We start from the raw sequence: 23,018 nt of genomic DNA, 5'->3' as shown, positions 1-23,018 counted from the left end.
AGAACCTTTCAGCACATATGTGAAGTTTTTATTCGTGATAGATTTGGAAAATGCCCCTTTGCTGCTCCCAAAGTCAAAACAGAATTGTCTCCTTTTTTGATCAACTTTGCTTTGTATTCTGAATGTCATTTGTGGTGTTTTAGAAGCTGCGACATCATGATCATGATTAAAGTCCTCAGTGGGACCGTTTTACAACTCATGCGGTCGTGTAATACAGTGGATGTTGGAATTGAACATGTCCCTTGTTAAAATAGCAGCCGAGGTCTATGAATCACTCATTTTACAGCACTGAGAACACTTTAGCTATTGAACTGAACTGAGCAGAGCAGGGCTGACCTCTGACCTCCTGCAACATAGCTGGTCCACGTAGTTTTTGCTTTCCTACTGAGGGATTTTAAAAAGTATCTAGTTAAAAATTAGCATAGTTTGTTTTCTTTATTGAATGCAATGATTTATGAGATTTTTCTTGTTTGGCACAGATGCTTCTTGAAGTTGGGAGAGTGGCAGCTTAGTCTGCAAGGCATCAATGAAAGCACCATCCCTAAGGTCCTGCAGTATTACAGCCATTCCACCGAGCACGACCGCAACTGGTACAAGGTCAGCCCCATTATCCACTCTTTACACTCTAGGCTTTCTCTTTCAGCTTTCTGGCCACAGTAAAAAAAGAAAAATACAGCAGTGTTGGAAAGAGGTTGAAAATGTGTTTGTTTTTTTGTTTGCTTGTTTTTTTACCTTTTCACTCAAACATCTCCTAACAAAGATGTTTGGCTTCAGTCGGTGCATGGTCCATTTATATAGATCAATGTGTGGTTATATTTAGAGTGCATCCTCCGGTATATCAAATGATTTCCTGAAAATGTGTTTCCGGGAATTAGAACTTTTTTTTTTTGTCCAAGCCAAAGCCAGGCTGCAGGGATGGTTGCATTTTACTCACCTAGCTTCCTACCCACATGTCCTCGCCAACACCCTTAAGCTTTTAACCTTTTAATAGGTGGTTGTGTAACCCAGCAAACCAAACATCACACTCACTCACACATTTGGATCGCGTCCGGAAGACTTTTTGTCCCACCCTAAACTGGAAAAATGACATCATGAGCCATCATCATGGTGGAACTCATTTGCAGTTTTTGCCCCGTCTTTTCATTCAGCTTGTCCCATCTTTTGGCAGGCCTGGCACGCCTGGGCAGTAATGAATTTCGAGGCTGTGCTGCACTACAAACACCAGAGTCAAGCTCGAGATGAGAAGAAGAAGTTGCGGCACGCCAGTGGTGCCAGTGCCAACAGCGAGGCCAGCAACAGCGACAGCGAGATTGACAGCAACGACCACAGTCCTGCTCCCTCGCCAGGACAAAAAAAGGTTAATGAGGTGAGAATGGTACAGAATCAACCAAACATAGAATGATGAATAATAGATGGATAGTTTGGTATATAGACAGATGGATGGGTGGGTGGCTAGATAAACAGTCTCCCGTGCCACAACTGTCCAAATGTTCTTTAGACGAGTTGAAGCTGAATAAATCAACAGTGCCTCACAGATTGCAGAGAAATATTGTCGATTACTCAATTGCTTCGAGCAAGGAATGATTAAGCAACATCATGACATGATTAATTAACAACAGATTTTTTGATAAAGTTGATAAAAATGCTCCTTGAGATGGATGGACATATAATATATCATGTTCCTCAAAGTGTCGGGTTTTTTTCTCTCTCAAAGACATTGCTCCTGTATACGGTTCCTGCTGTTCAAGGGTTTTTTCGCTCCATTTCTTTGTCCAGAGGAAACAACCTGCAAGACACACTCAGGTGAGTCATGTAGCTCTAGTTAGTATTGACTGCTGTGTCAAAGCTTCTGTTCTGTTTTGTGATTTATTACTGTACTTTTTAGGGTTCTGACTTTATGGTTTGACTATGGCCATTGGCCTGAAGTAAATGAGGCCTTGGTGGAAGGCATCAAGACTATCCAAATAGATACCTGGCTGCAGGTAAAACTTGCAAGATCGTCCAAAGCGAGAGAGCCTTGATGGAGGTCTTCCATTTCCGTGCTCATCTTTGTGTTTGCTACTTAGGTGATCCCACAACTTATTGCTCGGATTGATACTCCTCGTCCTCTGGTGGGTCGCCTCATCCACCAGTTGCTGACAGACATTGGCCGGTATCATCCACAAGTAAATTTGCAGTTCTACTCCTAAATCAACCCCCCCGCCCCCCTCCCCAAAACAATCTTTGAAGCAATAACAATTGATTAACGATGAATCACTCATCGGCAGGCATTGATCTACCCACTAACTGTGGCCTCAAAGTCTACCACCACAGCTCGCCACAATGCTGCAAACAAAATCCTGAAAAACATGTGCGAACACTGCAACACTCTGGTCCAACAAGCCATCATGGTATGGATAGTGATTGTCATTATGCTCAACTATGCATTGATAAATTTCAATATATAATATGTAATATATCCTTTGTCCAGGTTAGTGAGGAGCTCATCCGAGTTGCCATTTTGTGGCATGAGATGTGGCACGAGGGCCTCGAGGAGGCTTCACGTCTCTACTTTGGAGAACGTAATGTCAAGGGCATGTTTGCTGTGCTGGAACCTCTGCACGCCATGATGGAGAGGGGGCCACAGACCCTGAAAGAGACCTCTTTTAATCAGGTGTGTGTCCGGTAGATGACATCTGTGCTTCTTCATTGTAGCACCAGAAAGTACACCTCATTCTGCCCTAATGACTGAAAATATAATGGATGTCATTAAAATTAAAGCATTCTTATCTGAGGCTATTAACTAAGGAACATTTAAGGGCTAAATCACTTGTTTGTATTCACACTAAAGGCTTATGGCAGAGACCTGATGGAGGCTCAGGATTGGTGCAGGAAGTACATGCGCTCTGGAAATGTGAAGGACTTGACGCAGGCCTGGGACCTTTACTATCATGTGTTCAGGCGTATCTCTAAACAGTTACCACAGGTAAGCAAAGCTGCACCAACACAAATCTCTTCACACTAATGTTGACTTTTTCTTTCACAAGCAATGCAAGTTCATATAATTGACATAAATAATAAATAAATCAAACTTAAATGTGTTAAATATGACACGGAGAAGTAGTAGACTACTGGTAACACAAACGCACATATGACAAAGATGAATGTCCTTATTAATGAAATGCATAGCGCCAAGCTTTGTATTCTGGGAACTGAAAAGGAAGGACCTGGCCTGCCTGTAAATAGTGAGAATATACTTCAGGCACGTGCTAACTAGTGCTAAGCAGCTTTTTCCCACCCTTGACACTAAAATGATAGCTTCCTTCCCATGGTGCATCTTTAGCCCATCTTATTCACTGCTCTCATCGACATTGTATGCAGCTTACTTCTCTGGAGCTGCAATATGTTTCTCCTAAATTGCTGATGTGCCGTGACCTGGAACTGGCAGTCCCGGGCACCTATGACCCCAACCAGACCATCATTCGTATCCAGTCCATCGCGCCCTCCCTGCAGGTCATCACCTCCAAGCAGCGCCCACGTAAACTCACCATTATGGGTAAGGATTATTGGCAGTTCGCTTCGTTCCGGTGATCAGGTTATGTAAACAGGTTAGGCTCTTTGACTTGATTTTGACATTTTAACTCATTTAAATCTATTAGATCTGTATTAACAGATGTCAAACCACACAAAAATTAAACAAACGCACGCACGCACACAAACACACACACACAGGCAAATGCTGGTTGATTCCAAATCCAAACAATTGGAGGTTAACCAGAATTGCGGAACTGATTGTTTGACATTAGCAGTTCCATGATGAAAATTTCCATTCACGCACAAACCAAGATTCCCCCAACCACCAATCTTTGACAATAATTTGAAGGCATGAATAAATAACAGTGGCTCTATCTCATTTGCCGTGATGTGTGTTGAGAAATACAACACCGAAAGGTCTTTAAAAATGCCTCGCCGCAGTAAAGTCACCTTGTCTCAAAGCAAAATCACGCTGCTATTAATCACAAACGGTTCACTTTACCTCCCACTTTCCACCGGACAGTGTCGTGCCTTGTTCTCATGTTTCGCCATCAGTGACACACAACATGGGCTGCGAAAAATGAAAGGCAATACATCAACTGACCTCTGGAGCAACACAGCAGATTAAGACCTGTCACCCACTATGGGGTCTTCCAGATTTACTGTCAGGCCTCTTTGGCGACAGTGAACACATTGCCTTGATTTGATGGTCTTGAGGAGCAAATAATCAAAGTGATCCTTCTTTTAATATTCAGTGTTGGGGCACCTCACCGTGAACATATGTACCTTACAGGCAGTTGAAGAATGATTCAGTCTTCCTCTCCGCTAACCGTGTGGATCTTGTGTTTTGTGGCTCCCTCTGCAGGTAGCAATGGCCATGAGTTCATGTTCTTATTAAAGGGCCATGAGGACCTGAGACAGGATGAGAGAGTCATGCAGCTGTTTGGTTTGGTCAACACACTGCTGGCAAATGACCCCGCTTCTTTGCGCAAGAACCTCAGGTAAATTAATTGCCGTGCATGCACGCACAATAGCATCCTCACTGTCTGAATCTTTCATGTGTTCCACTCGATAGCATCCAGCGCTACGCAGTGATCCCTTTGTCCACAAACTCAGGCCTGATCGGCTGGGTCCCCCACTGTGACACTCTGCACGCTCTCATTAGAGACTACAGAGAAAAGAAAAAGATACTGCTGAACATTGAACATCGCATCATGCTAAGGGTATGTAACCTCTGCGGGGAGTCCTCATTCCTCAAATATGTATGTGGAAGTCAGAGATCTTACATGGGGATGGGTTAAATGCAGAGGGCAAATTTCACCACGCCCAGATGTGTGTGTGACGATCATTGGGACTTAAATCTTTAATCTTAGAACGGTTTTGAAGTTCACGGACGTTGGCAGCTTTTTTGTCTTGTGTTTCTCAATGAATAATTCACTGATATCTACGGAAATGTGAAGCTTATGAGGATTTCTGTGATACTTGACAGGAGTCTGCAGGAGTACCGTTTTAGTTTCTTCTATTCTAATTCAAAAGCCAGATTTGTAATTTTTGACTCGCCCCTCATTTATAATAAATTTAGCATCTTTTTAACCAACTCTTAAAACTGCTTCATTAAAAACAACCCAATTTGGGTCAAGATTGGATCAACCTACTAAGTTGGGTCAATTTAACCCAACTTCCTGGGTCCCATTTTTAACCTAGATGTTTTACGGGTGTTTAGTGCAAGTTTTATGTTTGAAAAAGTATTGTAAACAGTTTTGCGATAAGTATTAATAATGACTTGGACTTATATTATACTGGTTTTAAGGGACTCAAGGACGAATTATCCTAAGTGATATGTCATCTGCATATCCATTGCCTTCTGGGTGTTTTTATAGTTATGGAAGAATTTAATAAAACGTTCCTCTTGTTGAATTTGCAACCAGGCTGTGAGCTTTAATTAGTTAGCTTTGGAACAGTTCTGGTCCTACCACATTGGATCGATGCACCCCCTGGCGATTCCCTGCTGTTATGTAATGTATGCACATGGTCCCATAGCCACAAATGATAGTGAGAGCCGTCCTAAACTGCCTTCCTAGAATCTGCCCTTAACCTTCTAAGATTGTGATGGTTGCTGAAAAGTCCTTTTCATCCCACTCCAAAAACATCACCAGTGTATTGAACTATCTGTTTTGATTTTTTTTTTTTTTCATTTGTTCTTAGCAGCTGGGTAGTGCTTCTTTAATTCTAAGAGCGACACTAAGGCACAAACATATTTGTGCAACACGTTACTGAGATTTAGAATGGATAAATGGGTGGATTTCAGTCCTTTCATTTTGTACAATGAAGATTTATGTTGAATTGGGCCAGCATATGGCTGTGACCATTTCTGCCATTTGTAGTTGTAAAATGACGCTTTTCCAAATTAGACATCAACTGTCACATTTTACATTTCACATAGATTCCTCCACACACAAGATGTTATTTGCATTCATTTGTTCTCGACAAATGAGCACCGACCCATCTTAAACGAAGATGCATTTGGGCTCCCAACTGCTGCATGTTAATTAAACGTGCAGACATCAGACACGCTCAATGAGGCGAGGCGTATTGAGCAGATCCATAGGTGCAATGTATCGCATTATTTTCTTGAAATAGTTTATAGAATCAGAATCAGCTTTATTGGCCAAGTTTGTGCATGCCAAACAAGGAATTTGAAGTTGATCTCAGCCTCTGTACAACATTTAAGTGACTAACAACATTCAGGTGACTAACAATATTTAAGTGGCAAAAGCAGGATGTTATTACCCAGTGATGTCTCTAAGAAGGGATCGAAAGCTATTACGCAACTCGAGCCAGCTTCTTATTTCAGCCAAAGGAGAGACGCATTGTGAAAATTCTACCAATCTTCAATCTGCATTTTTTTTCCCCAGTAATAATGTACGTTACTGTCATCCTTGCTAACTGAATGTCAAGGCTGAATGTGTAAAAAGTCATGCAAAAGACTGCTTTCCTTCCAGATGGCGCCTGACTATGACCACCTGACACTGATGGAGAAAGTCGAGGTGTTTGAGCATGCTGTCAATAACACGGCCGGAGACGACCTGGCGAAACTCTTGTGGCTAAAGAGTCCCAGTTCTGAGGTGAGCTGCTCTACTTCTTTCTTCATTTGCAGCACTGGCAAGAATGAATGAGTGTACGTCATCCTTTCAGCATCCGTCCTCGCAGTTCAGTGATTCGGGGCCAAAATGTCAAGGACACTTTGTCAACTGTCTAAAATCTAAATTAAGAAAACCTACAATAAAAGAACTATTGTAGGACAAGGAAAGTGTCATTGAAGGAACTGAACCTCAGTTTTGTCATCTTCCACATCCCATTAGTTTTGTAACCTGGTCATTATTCCTCTTCTAGGTGTGGTTTGACAGGAGGACGAATTATACCCGCTCCTTGGCTGTGATGTCAATGGTTGGCTACATCCTGGGACTGGGCGACAGGTGAATTCATCTAAATTACCATAACATGACATTGTTCATAGGGAGATTCTGCTCATATTCTTCACAGGCATCCTTCGAACTTGATGTTGGATCGGTTAAGTGGAAAGATCCTCCATATTGACTTTGGAGATTGTTTTGAGGTAAGGGGCAATTATGTACTATGTAACACGAACGCGTCTTAACAATTATTTGCCTCAAGATTAACCTGGATTACATTATTGATCAGGTTGCCATGACCAGAGAAAAGTTTCCTGAAAAGATTCCCTTCAGATTGACAAGGATGCTGACGAATGCCATGGAGGTAACTGACACCACATTGTTACATCACTAATAACGTGTTTTGTCGCAAATATTAGACTTAACCAGAATTGATTTACCCTGGGAGAAAACTGTGCACAAAATTTGTGGTTGCGGCCCATAAATTGTGTGTGTTTGACTGTGCACAAGGTGACGGGCTTGGACGGCAACTACCGCATTACATGCCACACAGTGATGGAAGTACTGAGGGAGCATAGAGACAGCGTCATGGCCGTGCTGGAGGCTTTTGTCTATGACCCGCTGCTCAACTGGAGACTCATGGACAGTAAGGACCCATTTAAGACAATTTCATGTCGTCCTTTGTGTTTTTGCCAAGAAACACCCATTTATTTGTAGGTATCTCATATGAGACTCAAGTGGGGAACAAAATAGAACGCCTTGATTGTCCACTATCACAAATTGAAATGTAGGGAGAATTGTGTAATAGTACAGCGGGTGTGAATTTAATGTGTCTCTACCGCAGTCTTTCTCAGCGTGACCATTTTCTTTGCCTGTGATAAAATGACACCTTGTGAAATAATGGCTCTCAAATGCATGGCTGGACAAAGGAACTGTATGTAGGCGGTTTAATGGAAGGCCAGTAGACACCATCATAATGAAAAGTATTTCAAGAGTACGTTTCTACTTTTCCTCCCATTTTCATGGTAACTTCAAGCAACAAAACAGATGGTGACGCACTATTAGACAAAACAAAGTGATCAGTTATCAGAAAATGATGGCTACAGTTGGAATTGGTCAATCACACATGCACTGATGTGTATCCTTACACATCTGCGTTTCTTTAAATTAGGCTCTTGGTTTACACCAAAAAAAATTCTCAGAAGCTGTAGCTCGATATTATAAAAATGAAAATGATGTCTCTTTTTCTAATGCTGAAATCTTTGCACATTACAGTGTCTTGATTCTGAAGTCGAATTTGCCGCACTTGAACGAAAGAAAAAGAAAAAAAGCCAAGTTGTTGTCATCATTGCTAACAAACATGACCTGATTTTGTTCCCCCCTAGCTAACACAAAAGGCAACAAGCGCTCACGCACCAGGACAGACTCGTACACGGCTGGTCAGTCTGTGGGTGAGTCATCAGTGTTGCTTGATGCTGTACAAAGATGCCCCCCAGCAATCCCCCCTTGACCGTGTTCCGTCCTCTTATACAGAAGCGCTTGAAGGAATAGAAATGGGTGAGACCACGCACAAGAAACCAGGGACCACAGTGCCTGAATCCATCCACTCTTTCAGTGAGTTGCTGACAGTCTGCTTGCCCACAAGAAATACACTGCAGTGTATTCACAAGTGTCTGAGATTGGAATTTTTAAGTTTCTAGTCAACAACTGTTTTTGCCTCTTTCAGTTGGAGATGGATTGGTGCAACCCGAAGCCCTCAACAAGAAAGCCATTCAAATTATCAACAGAGTGCGAGATAAACTTACAGGTAAATTCGGCAGCTAGTAACCTTCAGATTCTACGTGGGAAATATAATTATTGTTCCAGTTTCTTATGATCACAAATAATGGCACATCTATAATGAGAAATCAATTCAAATTTTAAATGAAACTTGCAAAAAATATTTCCATTTCTATCGATTTGACATTGTTGGCACTATGATCTGTCATGGTCATCAGACACAAATGAGTCAGACCTTTGATGCTTCTATTTATTTCTTGGAATAGTATCGGTCACAAACTGACGCTGTGTTATCTACTAGCTCAAGATAAATAAATGTCTCCCTCAAATGTCTCTCTTTAGAAAATGTAATTAACAGTGCCAAGAGACCCACACATCAGGACATTCACACACTTGAAATGAAAAAGAGAATTGCTCAGCCCCAAAACTTGAGAATCTATCAAGGCCAGTCAAGTCTCAAATGAATAGTGTCAGTAGTGTAGTCATCTTGTTAATGACTTTTCTGGCCAATATTCTTGACTATCATGTTACATCATGTAGCAAAGGCATCTTCAATGATAGTATTTTAGTCGAGACAGAAGCTATTGCTCCATAATGTTGTCATTTGCCATCCATGTTTTTGATCTGGGAAGTTATCCAGCTTATGGTTTCATCCCAGTCTGTGTCTCAATTTTTCCAATTGTCTTTTCCATGATTCTATTTCATACTCGGAAGAGTCAGACATACACGCACATAGGTTCCTCCTGTGCACTTGAGCTGTGAAGGAAATGAGTCTCTAAACTGTCAATGTTCATATTGTTTTCTTGAGCTTGGCCTTGCGCAAGGCTGCTTTTCGTAGATCTACCTGGTCCTTATTCGGCCTATCTAAAGCAAAGAGGATCTTACTTCAAACGTGAAGCACTTTGATGTGACTGTGATGGATCCCTCCAGGTCGAGACTTCTCTCATGATGAGACTCTGGATGTGCCAACACAAGTAGAGCTTCTGATAAAGCAGGCCACGTCCCATGAGAACCTGTGCCAATGTTACATTGGATGGTCAGTACGTTTTTGTTGTTACAGACGGCCGACTTGCTAATATAATCGAGTGTAGTGTTTATGTATCATGATATCATTGCCTCTATTAACCATATGAAGCAATTTTTCCTGACTTGTATAATGTATCTATTTTCTTTCTCTTTAGGTGTCCCTTTTGGTGAAGAGCCATTTTCGGGAGCCATTTTTTACCCTCAACATTCTTTGCGTAAAATTATGAAGACACAATGCAATTCACACCGTCATTAATTCCCCTGATGAAATTGTCCAGTGGCACCTCGAAAGTCGACCGCATTATGTTCTATGCCACTGATGAACTTAAGTTTGGTTGATTTTTTTTTTCTTTCCCTATTCCTATTGAAAGAATTATATTTAAAAACAAAAAAAAATGCCCTCAGTCCAAACTGTTATGAAATCGTGACTGTAATTCATTTTTTAAAATAATCCATATTATGCATTATTATGAATAGAAAACAATTCCGAGATGTCGTATTATGTGAGATGCTTTAATGAAAATATGCCAAAATTGGCATTTATGAATAATTTAGAGCTCATCAAATAGCTAAAATCAATAACCGTCAAGCAATCAATGACAGTTTTGCCCTGCCCTCATCCCCCTTGCCAATTACGTTTTGCCTCGAGGCTGCCCTGCACTTCCCCAGCTATTTTCTCAGCCTTTTTTTAACTTGTCATTCCCTTCTCTGTAAAAGCAAAAAAAAAATAATAATAAGTCACGTCCATACAGTACGTAATACAGCGTTTGTCATAAAGCTCAAAATTAAGCTTAGGTCCATCGTTGTTTCCGTATGTTTCCTGTAAGTAACATTTTAACTTTGTCATACACGAATAAGCAATTAACCAGTATATTACTATTATATTTAAAACAAAACAACACTTTTTAAACAGTCTTATAATAAGATATGGCAGCTAGCCATTGAGGGTGAGAAGCGAACATGACAATCTACACTCAGTTCTCCTCTCAAAAATGTAGTCACACTCTCAATTTCAACTTTGAAGGTTCCGCTCTGTCTTTTACACAATATAGCTTTTGCTGAATGAGTCTTTTCCCCCTCCGTTGTACAATATTGTCATCTTTTTCCATGGCTTGTAATGGGGAACGGCTACTTCTAATGCAGCCATTTTTTATCCTTATTATACTAATTTAAGTCAACTCGCTGCGTGCCCCCACCCCTCATCGGAACAACAGCACAACTCCTGCCTAAGAGCTTTTTACTGTGTCCATGTTTGCAGCAAGTAACACAGTTTTACTTTGCACGCCGGATGCTTCTTAGACAACCCGACTGCCTGATCATGTCGGATTGTATTACTCTGCCGTTTCGGTAACATTGTAAGCCTTTTACTAACTTAAACTCAATGTGTCATCTATGACCACGGTATGAATTAAACTCAGTGTGTCATCTGTGACCATGGTATGAATGAAATTTTAAATCATCCTGAAACACTGTATAGACATTGTGTGCCATTAAACGTGTACAGGCACACTTTGTCCTTGTGTTCATTTGTTTGTTCTATGCTCAGAATGAAGAAGAAGAAAAAAAAGAACACATGGCTTGCACATTTTATCATCAGGCAGGTTTTCTGTCTATCCTTCCTGTTGTCTTTCTCTTAATGCCCGCAGAGGGCACTCTGACTCCTACTAAGACCATCCTCACTTCATCTTCTCTGGCAATAGCGGATGTGATTATCAGGCCGTTGATAAAAGACAAAATGTTCTTTGGGATGCTTAGCAGTCGTACTTTGCTTTTGTTGTTGAACATTTGGCCCAGAAATGAGATTAGATGACTTGTCTAACAGCAGCCACGCAGTGTTTACCCTCATCCCAAAGCCAAATAAATGGCTGGGGTTTTATATGTGCTCATTGTTATTCCTCTCTATCTTTTACGTTCTCCTTTGAAGGTTAATTACTTATAGATAGTTAAGGACTACAGATCAACAAAAAGCAGCCCATTGATCTCTTCCCTCACCTCTGCAATGTCACACTCTTTACACAGTGGGACAGAGCCCTCGTGATTATATGTTCCCATCGATCCATTCCTCTCTTTCCCGCTTTCTTCCTTTCACTCCTTTCTCAGTCTCTTCCCACTGTCGTTGCCAAAACCTCATTAACCAAAATATACCTTTTCATATGCTGACTGACACCGTTTGTGTTGTTGCTCCTCACGCGCCTTGTGTTTTGTCAGTACTGGCCAGGACAGGTGAGTCAACAGCTCATGGTAAATAGGCTCCATTGATTGAGGAAATGGATTTAGCTGTGTACCAACTGTTCATATGGAGTCACAGCAAAACCATGCTGGTTTTCTTGAGAAGTCAATCAATGGTGATAAATAAAATACTCTCTGTGAACCACATTATACCCTAGTGGCCTAAAGTGATTTTCCAGTTTTTACCTCAACTCATGTTTGCAATTAAGGTCTTCAATTTCTCTTCTTAGGGACACTCAGAAAATACTATAACAATGCAAGGCCACTTTGAAATGGTTCAACTTTACTTTAGCCAATATGCTAAACCCAAACCATTGTAGAGATCTGTAAGTTTTGTTGCTAGCCTGCGCTATGGTAGTCCATAAGATATTAAAAAAGAAGAAATATAACAGGGCAACTCCATGGCAAAAAAGGTGAACCTCACTAGAATTAAACTTATCTCAGGGAGGGGACTACAAAAATATTATCCTGGAAGCCCTAAATGCCCCGCCAGCCCATGGTTGGCCTCTTATGTAGACGAAGATATGCCAAGCAATCTCATACGTTTTTGTACAAGTTATTACAAACATTCATAGGTAATCAAACAAAATGTTAGAATCGAAGAGATCTGCCCCTCTGCATTGAGCAGCAGCAGAATCAGATCTCCACATTCCACACAAAAGAAATCTGTACCAAGCTGACCTTAACACAAAGCGGAGATTTGAGCATACAATTGCGATTCTGAGGCGCATCAAATTGTGTGGTTGGTGGAAATGAAGCAAGCGAGAGATGAGAAGTAATTTCTTCTTTCTTTCCGTCTTGGCACCCACAGAAGAAAGTCATCACTACAATGCAGACAAAAGACATGGGCCGTGACAACTGTTAATTTTATTTTAGGATTTGCCGAGGGCTGCTTGAAAAAACTGACGGCGGCCTGTAAATGACCCCACAAGTTGTATTTTGGACATTTTATTTTTTTTGCACCATAATCACCAACCATAACAAGTGAAGAAAGTAACTGAGAATGTTGACTGGCAGCAAATGTTAGTGTTGTGTAGTTGTGCAGAAATTCTGAAGTCACACCAGAATCTCTTTCCTGCAGACAGTGCAGGTTTGATTCCTGGACAGCAGTACCAGAATACCCAGCCACTAAACTAATAAATGACAAATAAAAGTAATGAGTTGTCTCAGAAATGGTATCTGCCAGAAAAAAAAAAAAACAACTAATAATGTAGTGACAGACTGACACCCACTAATACGAAAAGCTGTGCATTAAAAAAAAGGATAAGGATTTCCAAACGGTGGACCTAGAATGCTAATATTCTAGTATAAACAACACTTAAACTTTTCTTCTGTGCACTAATTTGTGCTAAAATTCCTGAAAACCCAAAACAAACTAAAACTGTATACGCCTCAGAATTTGAGAAATAGCGCTAGAACTTTGTTTCAATTGCACCATCATTGTTATGACTGACCAAATTCCTGACTCAGTTCAGTGTATAGAGGTACTTTACTTGTCACATGAACACTAGTCACAAGTGTCTCTGGCATTCTGGAATACTGCACCCAATCACTGAAAGCTCCTACTGCAAACAACAAGTGAACTCAAATAAAAAGCTAGCAAATGGGAAACACAATTCATTTTCACCTCAGGGATCACCGGCAAAGTAAGACAGAGTGCAGGCCTTTTTGCCTCAGCTTGAGGCCTGCACATCGGATTTAATTAAGATGTCATGAAAATGTATTGCTCTTCTAAAGAGGCATAAATCAGGTGTGAAAGTGTAGAGCTGCGAGAGAAAATAGCATTTAAGTACTACTTTCAAAGTTGCTCACAAAGAACCCGAGACAACAACACCCCCAACTTTCCCACCTCGCGTCTCTTTCTTCCGGCTGCGTCGAAGCAGAAAGACGCCCACCAAATTGACGGCCTGCTCCAGGAGTTTGTTAGAAGACTGTGAAGTTGTTAAGAAGCGCCAGGCTGCAGCCACTAGTCCGGCTGTCTTTGTTCACTGTGCTGGAAAGCCCGCATCGATGAAGCTGACAGCGGTTTTGGCCTCCAGAGATCGTCTGTTCTCTGAGGAAGCTTTTGAACGTTTGTTTCCCCGCCTCTTAGTAGTCTCTGCAACAAGAAATCTTTGATCAAATACTCATCTGTGGAATCTCTGTTAAAATGTAGGGACAAAATAATAACTGCAATCTTGTTAGCCTGTTCCTGCAACTGTTTTCAAGGGTGTAAATTAACAGGAAGGAAAAATATACAGCGGTGAACAAATTCTTTAGTACACCGTGTAAAACACACAGACCAATATCATCACTTCAATTAAGTATCTGTACATTTACAGACAGGCTGGGGTGATTTTGAATTAAAATGAACTACTGTGTATTGTCCCAGAAATGTGAAATTCTGTGCCACAAATAGTGTATATATATGGACGTATACTACATATATTAAAATGACTGCACCACAATGTCCTAAAAAATAAATCATGAATGTTCATAGTTTTTAAATAATCCATTCCATAACATGCTTCCAATCTGTATGTCAGATTATTTTTCCCCATTGAAATGAATGTAAAGGTCATTCTCCCTTCGAGCCTCCCTCGCCAAAAATTGTAATGTCTTTAATAGGGAAAACAACGCCATAATATTGTATTTTATGAAGACATACAGTAATGATGTAATTAAATAGAATGCTAAGAATCAAATGTGTTTTGACACAATTGACATTGTGCTGCTCCTTCTCATGCACACACATTGGCCAATAGGAGGCAGTAAAATACATAACACAACCCACTCTTTAAGACGGTAATAATTTTGTCATTTTTCTGCTAAAGAGTGAATTCTCAAGCATTGGTGTTTTGTCTGTCTACATGTGTTGCACCGCCATTTGCGTATAAATATCTGTCGCATTATATCACAGTGGCTTTCAGTGCTAATCATTAGCCCTTCGATGGCGTGCTCCATTAGGTAGTAGATCTGGGGTTACTGTAGCAATGACAGAGATGGTATTCTCCTTGTAAGGAAGCAGGGTACCTTCACCATAATTTGAAGGAATTATTTGAATGTCATATAATTACAAACAGATACTTGATAATTTTTTGCAGGGATGCGGCATTGGTCAACACTCTGGGGCTTTGGGGCAGATAGAGCTGCAGATTCATTCATTTTTGTTGACATCAAAAGTGGAGTAAGGCTTATCTTTCCTTTAATCTCAGTGATTAGTGCATAACTATGCACCGATGAAAGTACATATTTTAGAAATTAGTTTTTGACGGAGCTCCGTCTGCTGTCTAATGTACCCTGACTGGCTAAGCCTCGTTTTTACTATTTCAAACTATGATTTAAGGTGCTTTGTGTCCTGTGTGCAGCCATCCCGATACAATCCAACCTTTTCTTCCATCATCATGCGTTACCCCAGTGGACACTCTAAGTGGTGCGAGGCAGGTCAGGGGGAGCTAAAGGTCTCCTTTGGCCTGGAGCCCTGAACCTTTTGAGTCATCCACGTGTTCACCGTTGGGGTATTACTGTTTCTGCAGCGGGAGACTGAAAGTATTATTCCCCAGTTCCAGCAAATGCGACCTTAACATTGTGTCCATCCGCCTCAGCTTGTTTCGATCTGAATTGCATGTGACAGCTCAGGTGTACGTTTGTTCACCAGACATGCTTGTGGTTCAGAGCGTGTGTACTTTGACAAAGTGCTCTGAATAAAGAGCAAGATATTCAAACGCATCTGACGTCGGTGCGGGAAATTCGCCGCATTGTCATTTGGAATGCGTCACACACTTATTGGATTGTGGAGATGCATTAAGCGACTCAACTCATTTTCCCACACAGGCTAAGGAGCCAAGGAGTAGAAATTGGATCAAAATGCCCCGCGGTGATATTTCACTGTCTTTACGACTTAACCTTTTCCTGACCATGTGTGCATGGGGCATAGTTTTCAACAACAATCACCCTGTGATTGACTGGCTAGCGTGTTGTTCGCCTTTGATCGTCCCGTTGAGAGCAGCCATTCATCAGGTGTAAAAGCAATCACTCGATCCATCCTTAACCTCCAGAATCAAAGTGGCGCTCTTGTAGTCCTTGTCTGTGAATGAGCATGTAGCATGCTAATGAAAAATCAAAAACACGTCTACTCCACCACCTTATTTTAGTCGGTATTCCAAATAATTTGGCTAGAATATGCGCAACTACATGTCCAAGGCAAATCTAATCAAATTTGATGCGCTTCATGTTGAATCATCAATTTGATCAACATTCCAACATATTCAAACAAACATTTTGGGATGGCTTGTGGAAATGGCTGCACATCTGGGTCACACTTGAGCAACCAGTCCCATTTTCCCCACAGCGGATCTTGAACGCGCAAGCCAAAAGCCTTGAAGAGTGACCAAGTGACCAAAGGTTTGCCATGCCATGAGCATTAAATGGCAGTCATGGGGTCAACTTTATGGAAGCTGCTTGCAGGGCGACCCTGAACTAGATAAGTGGCCTGTTTCTGTCTAGTAGACTCATTGAAATCACCGTGAATGTACTTAGTAGAAGAATTTTCCCCAAACATCTGAAGCCAAAACCTTATACAGCCAAAGAGTTGTCACACGCTCTTCCTGCAAACACATTTAACAAAGTCGAAGCAATCCTCATTTATAACCATAAATCATTGCATAATCATGCAAATATAATCAAAACACATGACAAATGAATGCAACTGTGCCAGTTTATTATCAGTCATCTGTTTTGCATAGAAATTAGCTCCCGCAAGCTATGTTGGAAGAAAAAAAATTATTTGAACACTTGGAAAGCGTTTGGAAGAGTTAGGATTTCCACATACGATGAAAATAAAATGTAATCTGGTTTTGCTCTAAATCAACTATAAACATGGATAGATGGACGGAGAGACGGCTGGAAAGATGGATAGATGGTTGGGTGGATGGCTGTTCTATTCTGAGACGTTACTGCAATTCCTGCGTATTATACATGTGAGCAAGAACACTATACAAGTCTCAAATATCATCAGCCTTCATTGTACCCACTAGCAACGGCTGCACGGACTTTTGTAAAAATAGTCAAGCATTATTTGATCACACAAGCAAGCCATCAATTTGGATTGTGCTGACGCTTTAGCCTCTTGAACCTGATGCTTCGGGCTAAATAAAGTGTTGACGCGGGCCCGTCTTCCACCTGTCTCAGGTTGGCCATCGACGCCCAGATTAACGTAGCAGGGAGTATAGCTATTACATGTCTCGTTATTTGTCATAGAAAAGCACTGAACGGTGACCGAGTCTGAGGATGCGATAAAAGGCGGCGGGCTGTGAGATGGCATCCGTGCGTCATCAATCAGACACAGTGGTGAAACAGCGGGCCCCTCCGCTGGGTGGTGGAAATTGATTTTTCTGTTAAGTCTCACCGATTAGGGTGTGAAGGAGGCAGCGAGGGAGAATGGGCTCAGATTAGATTGCTGGAAAGTGCTACTGTGAGAAAACACAGCAAACGCTCATGATTCACAGTCACTTTGTAGCTTATAGAACGACTGCCCCATCTGTACATACAAAGCATTCAGAATTTTTCATATTTCCCATTTTGTTGAAAATATTCCCCCCCCCAAAGGAAATAATGGACATAGTATAGTGACTGATACCGTTAGGGTTCCTGCACACGCAGGCCATATGAGTTCTCGTACAGTGTGGATTTAATTATCGTAATGATTTTTTCTGTGCCTTGCGGTTGATGGACAGTCAATAGTGTAGCCTGCCTCTCATTGGTATATCACCTGTGACCCCCAATAGGAAAGGCACTGGGGATGGATGGATGGATGGATGGATGGATGGATGGATGGATGGATGGATGGATGGATGGATGGATGGATGGATGGATGGATGGATGGATGGGTGGGTGGATGGATGGATGGATGGATGGATGGATGGATGGATGGATGGATGGATGGATGGATGGATGGATGGATGGATGGATGGATGGATGGATGGATGGATGGATGGATGGATGGATGGATGGATGGATGGATGGATGGATGGATGGATGGATGGAGAAACGTTCAGGCCCAGGTGAAGATCGCATTGTTGTTCTCAGTTCAAAATTGACTGAGTCTAGTATATGATGATTTCAATTTAATACATACATTCTGCTTTAACAAATTAAAAATAAAAACAACAGCTGATAAAATGCAACAAATAATGAAGGACTGTTTATATTTTAGTTGCAAAGTGGGCTGGGTTAAATCAATCAACTTTATTTAGCAGACATAGTCCATGAAAGAATAAACAAGCAGTAAGTGGCCGCTGGTCCATATTTTGCTCATCAACCTGCAAAGCTCAAAATGAGAAATGTTCCGTTTAAAGCTTCATTAAAGTCAAATGTCTCTGCGACTGCCTGGATCGTGATTGAGCCACAAAGAAAGTCTAAAAGAATTTCATGGAGAACATGCAACCAATGATTTTAACATTAAGTTAATCTGCTCCCTTCCAGCGGAACACGTGATTCTCCTGCCGAATGAACACAAGGAACACACGTGGCGCATTGTACCACATCACAAAGAGATCCATCCACTCCCATGCTCGTCTCTCCGTTCATTCAACATGCATCATCCGTGTCCAAAAGTGCCCTGTTAAAATATGATTCAGCGCACTCTTGGTATTGTAGGCCAGGCGTGGTGATGTTCTGAGGCATGCTGGTGCAGTGACCCCCTCACCCTGTCGCCCATATAGCCAATAAGCATAACCATATGTGACAAGGCCGCAGCTACTGAAGGAAGGGGGGGTGTCACCTCCTTGAAATGTTGCTGACCTCTTTTCCTTAAGAGTGTTTGTAAATCCTTCCTCTTCACCCCATTTGAAATGTACATTGACCGCACAAACTGGCTCGTTGTGGAGTCCTTGTCCTTTCTATTCTGGTGAATGACTGAGATACGTTATAGCAAACCCTCAGTTGCTCTTCTATTTGGGTCCGCCATTGGAGTGAGATCCTTCTTAATTGACTCTCTTTCCGTTTCAAGTTGGAGCTGGTGTTGACCACAAAGATAAATATTTGGGGATCAGGTTAACATTTACAATTCATTTGGTACTCTTTGCAAGGTTTGTTATTTGACCAGGAGGTTCTGGATGGATATATTTGGATTTGGTGAGGATGTTTGTTTTGATGATTTGTCTTCATTTCTAACCTTAACCCAGTTCAGGGTGTCACCCGCCTACTGCCTGAAGTCAACTGGGATAGGCTCCAGCACGCCCGCGAACCTCATGAAGAAGAGCAGTTCAGAAAACGAATAGATGGTTTTCAGTCCTGTGAAAATAATGCAAAGAAGGATACTGTCACACATGCATGTATTTTCTTTTCCCCGCCCCCGCACTTCTTCTTTCTTCAGTCAATCTTGAGTCTGCAGGAACATTGTGTATGCGGCCATTATCTCAAGCAGTGGGTGCCAGAGCGTGAGGGGCATCCTTCGCCTGACTGACTTTCATTTACAAAGTAGTCGTGTTACTTTTGTGTGGGGAAATGAGATAGCACTGCAGCTACATTATCCCAAGCTTGATTTTGCATCCTGTTCCTTCTCTGCCCCCCTTTTATCAGCAGCTCTCTCCTCTCCTACCCCCACATTGTTCGTCGGCTCCCGAGACAGATTCCCCCCCCCCCCCCGTCTCCCAGGATCAATTAGTCACTTGTACCGAGTGACGGAGCAAGAGAGACAAAAGGGCCGCCCATGATGCCGTTACGGCGAGGTGAGGACGTGACATGGCTTTGGTTTCAGTCCATTAAACATGACAAACTGTCTTCGTGGGAACAGAGGATTTGACAGTACCACCAGGGCATCAACAAGAAGTCAAACGAGCGTTCACAACGAGCTTTCAAATACATCACTTGAGTGGAGTGTGTGGGGGGGAGTTGATTTGCGGCTGTTGTAGCTGCAGTTCAGTTATCAAAGTCCATAGCGATGAATCGAGACCGAGTGCTGGATTTGAAGTTGTGACATACACACACTCAAAAATGCTGGGATGTTTTCTCCGAGGTGGATTTTGAGCAAATTAAGTTAGTTGAACCCAAAGTTGGAGTAATTATTTTGATTAGGTTGACGAATCAGCAATCAAGGCTCAAATCCTTGTCAGGGTGGAAAATGTTGTCTTACTTTCTTTTCATAACAACCCTTGTTGCGAAAAATCAATCCAAAATGTCACAAAACAAAACAAACAAAAAAAACCAGATTCAAATTTCTAGGATGCTCTCTGACATTATGTATGCCAGTTCGGATTTTTTTTTCCTGCAATTTTAGAGGCGTCTTGTTTGGTCAACTTGTGAATCATTTAACTTGCACTACCAAAACACTTTTCGAGCAAAATTCTAAAGCTGTCTCTATCATCATCATTATTATTCATTTTATTACATCATCTCATGCAAAATACAATTGTATGAAGATGCCTTACATTTTTTGGGGTTGATAAAAGTAACATTCTTCTGATATAATTCACTGCCTGCGAGTTCATGTTTATTTCACTCTTCACACGAAAACTCTCCACAGAAGACGGTGAATCACGATGTTGAGTGCCCAATGTTTATGCCCATGTTTGATCTTGTTCATTCCCCTTAGATGAACACCATCCTCAGGAATATTTATTTATTCATTTGGTCACTCATTCGAGGGTCCACAAACAAAACGCTATTAGGTCAATGATTGTTTCAAGTTCTTAACGAGCACTTAATACTGCAACGTTTCTGTCATGTTTCTCCGCTCAAATAGTTTTACTTGAGGCAAGCTAAGATGACACTGGCCATGCAAAACTGTGAGTCACAGCAGGACACACACAAAAAATTTCGACTATTTTTAGGATTTGCTGTGACTATTCCAACAATGTTTCGGTCGCCAGAAGCAGCGTGGATTGTGTGGGAGCTGTGAATTTGGACTTTCACCCACTGAATTCCATATAACCTGAATAAAAACTGAAAAACATACATTCTGCAATGGGCTAAAAATGCCAAAAGATGGTTGTTGAAAAGCTCAAGCTAATAAAAAACGGCAGTCTCGTTACTGCTTTGCAAATTTTACACTTCCAGTGCAAGTTTCTCAAATCCTGTACGATGAACTATTTTTAAGGCAATGCTATGAAATTATCAAATTATGTCAGCATGATTTGGATCATAGCATAGGGTTAAAACTATTAGCATCGGACATTTTTAATTGTAAAATTTTTAAGCGGTGTGTCATTTTTCACTATCCGGGGATTTTTTTTCTGCTGAGTTTGCTGGTTGTTGGCAACTGCTATTTCTCCTTTCACAGGATTCACTCTGCATGTTAAAAGTCTAGCCCGCCCTGGCTGTCAGAACAACATGAGTAATGACCAAAAACACTGGTTTTGTTAAATGCCAATGGAATTTCAACTAATAAAGTACTGACACTCGGAGTCATGTGGTGGGCCAGAGAAGAAACCCTTTAATGAAAAATCGAGCTCAAATAGAAATAGAGTGGAGAGCTTTTTTGTTTTTCCCTGGCTAGGAAAACTCTATTCCACAAAAGACAGAGGCCATGTTTTTCACCTACACTTTTAAGGCAACCACTTTATATTGCATGTTATTGCCACCTTTTCTGTTTGTCAGTGCTTACAGAAAGTTAGGGTGTTGTTCTTTCATCTGAAATTTCAGGATGACCTGAACTAAACCTTTGAAATATTGAACAGTTGGGCTCATGCATTCAGTCAGTTGCCCATAGCCTCATGTGCAAAAATAAAAAGCTGGAGTCATGCTGTAATGGTTAGAAAATCTTCCTTCCTCTGACTTCTTCTTGCACCTTCTCTCATGTTAGCATTCTGCTGTAATCCAGCTCTCCTTCTTTTTCATTCTCGTTTGCCTTTATTTTCTTTCCTCAAGGTTTCTTCCTTTAAATGGCTTTGTGGACAGACACTCCATCACTACTTTCTCGTCACTACCTTCTCAACACAACCGCCTTTTCTCTCATTGGTCAAATTGACAAAAACTCATTTAAAAAAAATGAATAATATATATAATATACATTATATCTAACTATATATATATTATCTACATTATATATATTAGACAATATACATTGCATCAAACTATCAGTGATTGAAGCATGACCTCTCTAGTGGAGGTAATCAACATTCAGATTTCAAGGTTACTTGACATTGAATATAAACTGTGAGGTTGAACACGCTTGTGTTCTATTAGAAAGACATTCATCTTTATTTCTTCCTTTGCCCTGAATCATAACATTTTTGAATAGGTGTAAAAATTCACGTCAGCTCGCCATGGCAGGCACATTTTGTTGCGAGCTTGGAAAACGCAACTGTCATATTTTAGATTAGAATTCAGAGAATGCTTAAGAGTCTCTCTTTTTCTCTCTAAATTAAAAAAAAAAGTGTTTTATAGCAGTATTTACATTTTAGGTAAAAAAAAAATGTATGCATTGGGTATTTTGCTATTGTACTAGATTGACAGCTTTGACAAATTCCTTATACAGTACTTAACCAATAAAGATGATTCTGACTGAGATGACAACTCATTCCAAGGTTTGAGAACAACAACTGAAAAGTTGCACATGTTTAGAGCCATGTTAATGCAATTTGAACCTGAGTGGTTGCAGATAAAATTAATATATATACTGTATAGCAAAGTGATTTCAGTCCGTGTATAGGTTTGGTGTGATCACAACCTCACATATCACTTCATTCATAAGTGGTTTCTTTTAGGAATACCGTCATAATCCTGCTAATCATGTAATCTTGATATGAAGTGAACAAATCCCTCGCAGTAGCGTTTTCAAGGCTGGCTGCTGAGGTAGAGTTGGGGCTGCGCAAGCTGTCATGTTAACTCTGCTGTTTACTTTGTGCACAGTGCATGCAGGATGCCGCCAGGCCTCTACGCACACGTGGAGGAAGAACACCGACAGACACCAAGCGTGGATTCGCTCCACTAAATGACAATCTGCTGTGCCCGCCGCTTCATCTGGATGCCACAACAGTGAGATACCAAATTACAGCTGTAAATTTTGCACAGCTGCCTCATGCTTGATTACATTTGATCTGAGTTTTCGCTCTCTTTTTCATTACTTCTCTGTGGCTC

The 23,018-nt window shown here is 41.1% G+C and overlaps 1 protein-coding gene across 1 annotated transcript in view; it reads left to right on the top strand.

Annotated features, from left to right (window-relative positions):
- Nucleotides 1-11,240, top strand: part of mtor (mechanistic target of rapamycin kinase) — a 53,956-nt gene extending 42,716 nt beyond the window's left edge. The window contains exons 38-58 of the mRNA XM_088368208.1: nucleotides 480-597; nucleotides 1,169-1,366; nucleotides 1,715-1,803; nucleotides 1,886-1,982; nucleotides 2,067-2,165; nucleotides 2,268-2,390; nucleotides 2,471-2,653; nucleotides 2,831-2,965; nucleotides 3,361-3,535; nucleotides 4,379-4,514; nucleotides 4,589-4,736; nucleotides 6,516-6,638; nucleotides 6,907-6,989; nucleotides 7,057-7,129; nucleotides 7,216-7,290; nucleotides 7,437-7,572; nucleotides 8,312-8,377; nucleotides 8,460-8,540; nucleotides 8,653-8,733; nucleotides 9,636-9,741; nucleotides 9,887-11,240. Of these exons, the coding sequence (XP_088224334.1) occupies nucleotides 480-597; nucleotides 1,169-1,366; nucleotides 1,715-1,803; nucleotides 1,886-1,982; nucleotides 2,067-2,165; nucleotides 2,268-2,390; nucleotides 2,471-2,653; nucleotides 2,831-2,965; nucleotides 3,361-3,535; nucleotides 4,379-4,514; nucleotides 4,589-4,736; nucleotides 6,516-6,638; nucleotides 6,907-6,989; nucleotides 7,057-7,129; nucleotides 7,216-7,290; nucleotides 7,437-7,572; nucleotides 8,312-8,377; nucleotides 8,460-8,540; nucleotides 8,653-8,733; nucleotides 9,636-9,741; nucleotides 9,887-9,902 (2,341 nt within the window). The 3' untranslated portion in view covers nucleotides 9,903-11,240. The remainder of the gene's footprint in view (nucleotides 1-479; nucleotides 598-1,168; nucleotides 1,367-1,714; nucleotides 1,804-1,885; nucleotides 1,983-2,066; nucleotides 2,166-2,267; nucleotides 2,391-2,470; nucleotides 2,654-2,830; nucleotides 2,966-3,360; nucleotides 3,536-4,378; nucleotides 4,515-4,588; nucleotides 4,737-6,515; nucleotides 6,639-6,906; nucleotides 6,990-7,056; nucleotides 7,130-7,215; nucleotides 7,291-7,436; nucleotides 7,573-8,311; nucleotides 8,378-8,459; nucleotides 8,541-8,652; nucleotides 8,734-9,635; nucleotides 9,742-9,886) is intronic.
- Nucleotides 11,241-23,018: the final 11,778 nt, after the last annotated feature.

Source organism: Syngnathus floridae, chromosome 2, assembly GCF_059516105.1.
Source record: "Syngnathus floridae isolate MCC-2025c chromosome 2, RoL_Sflo_1.0, whole genome shotgun sequence".
NCBI classification, from domain to species: domain Eukaryota; kingdom Metazoa; phylum Chordata; class Actinopteri; order Syngnathiformes; family Syngnathidae; genus Syngnathus; species Syngnathus floridae.
The sequence above is the reverse complement of the archived record's forward strand: the minus strand, read 5'-3'. Positions and strand labels throughout refer to the sequence as shown.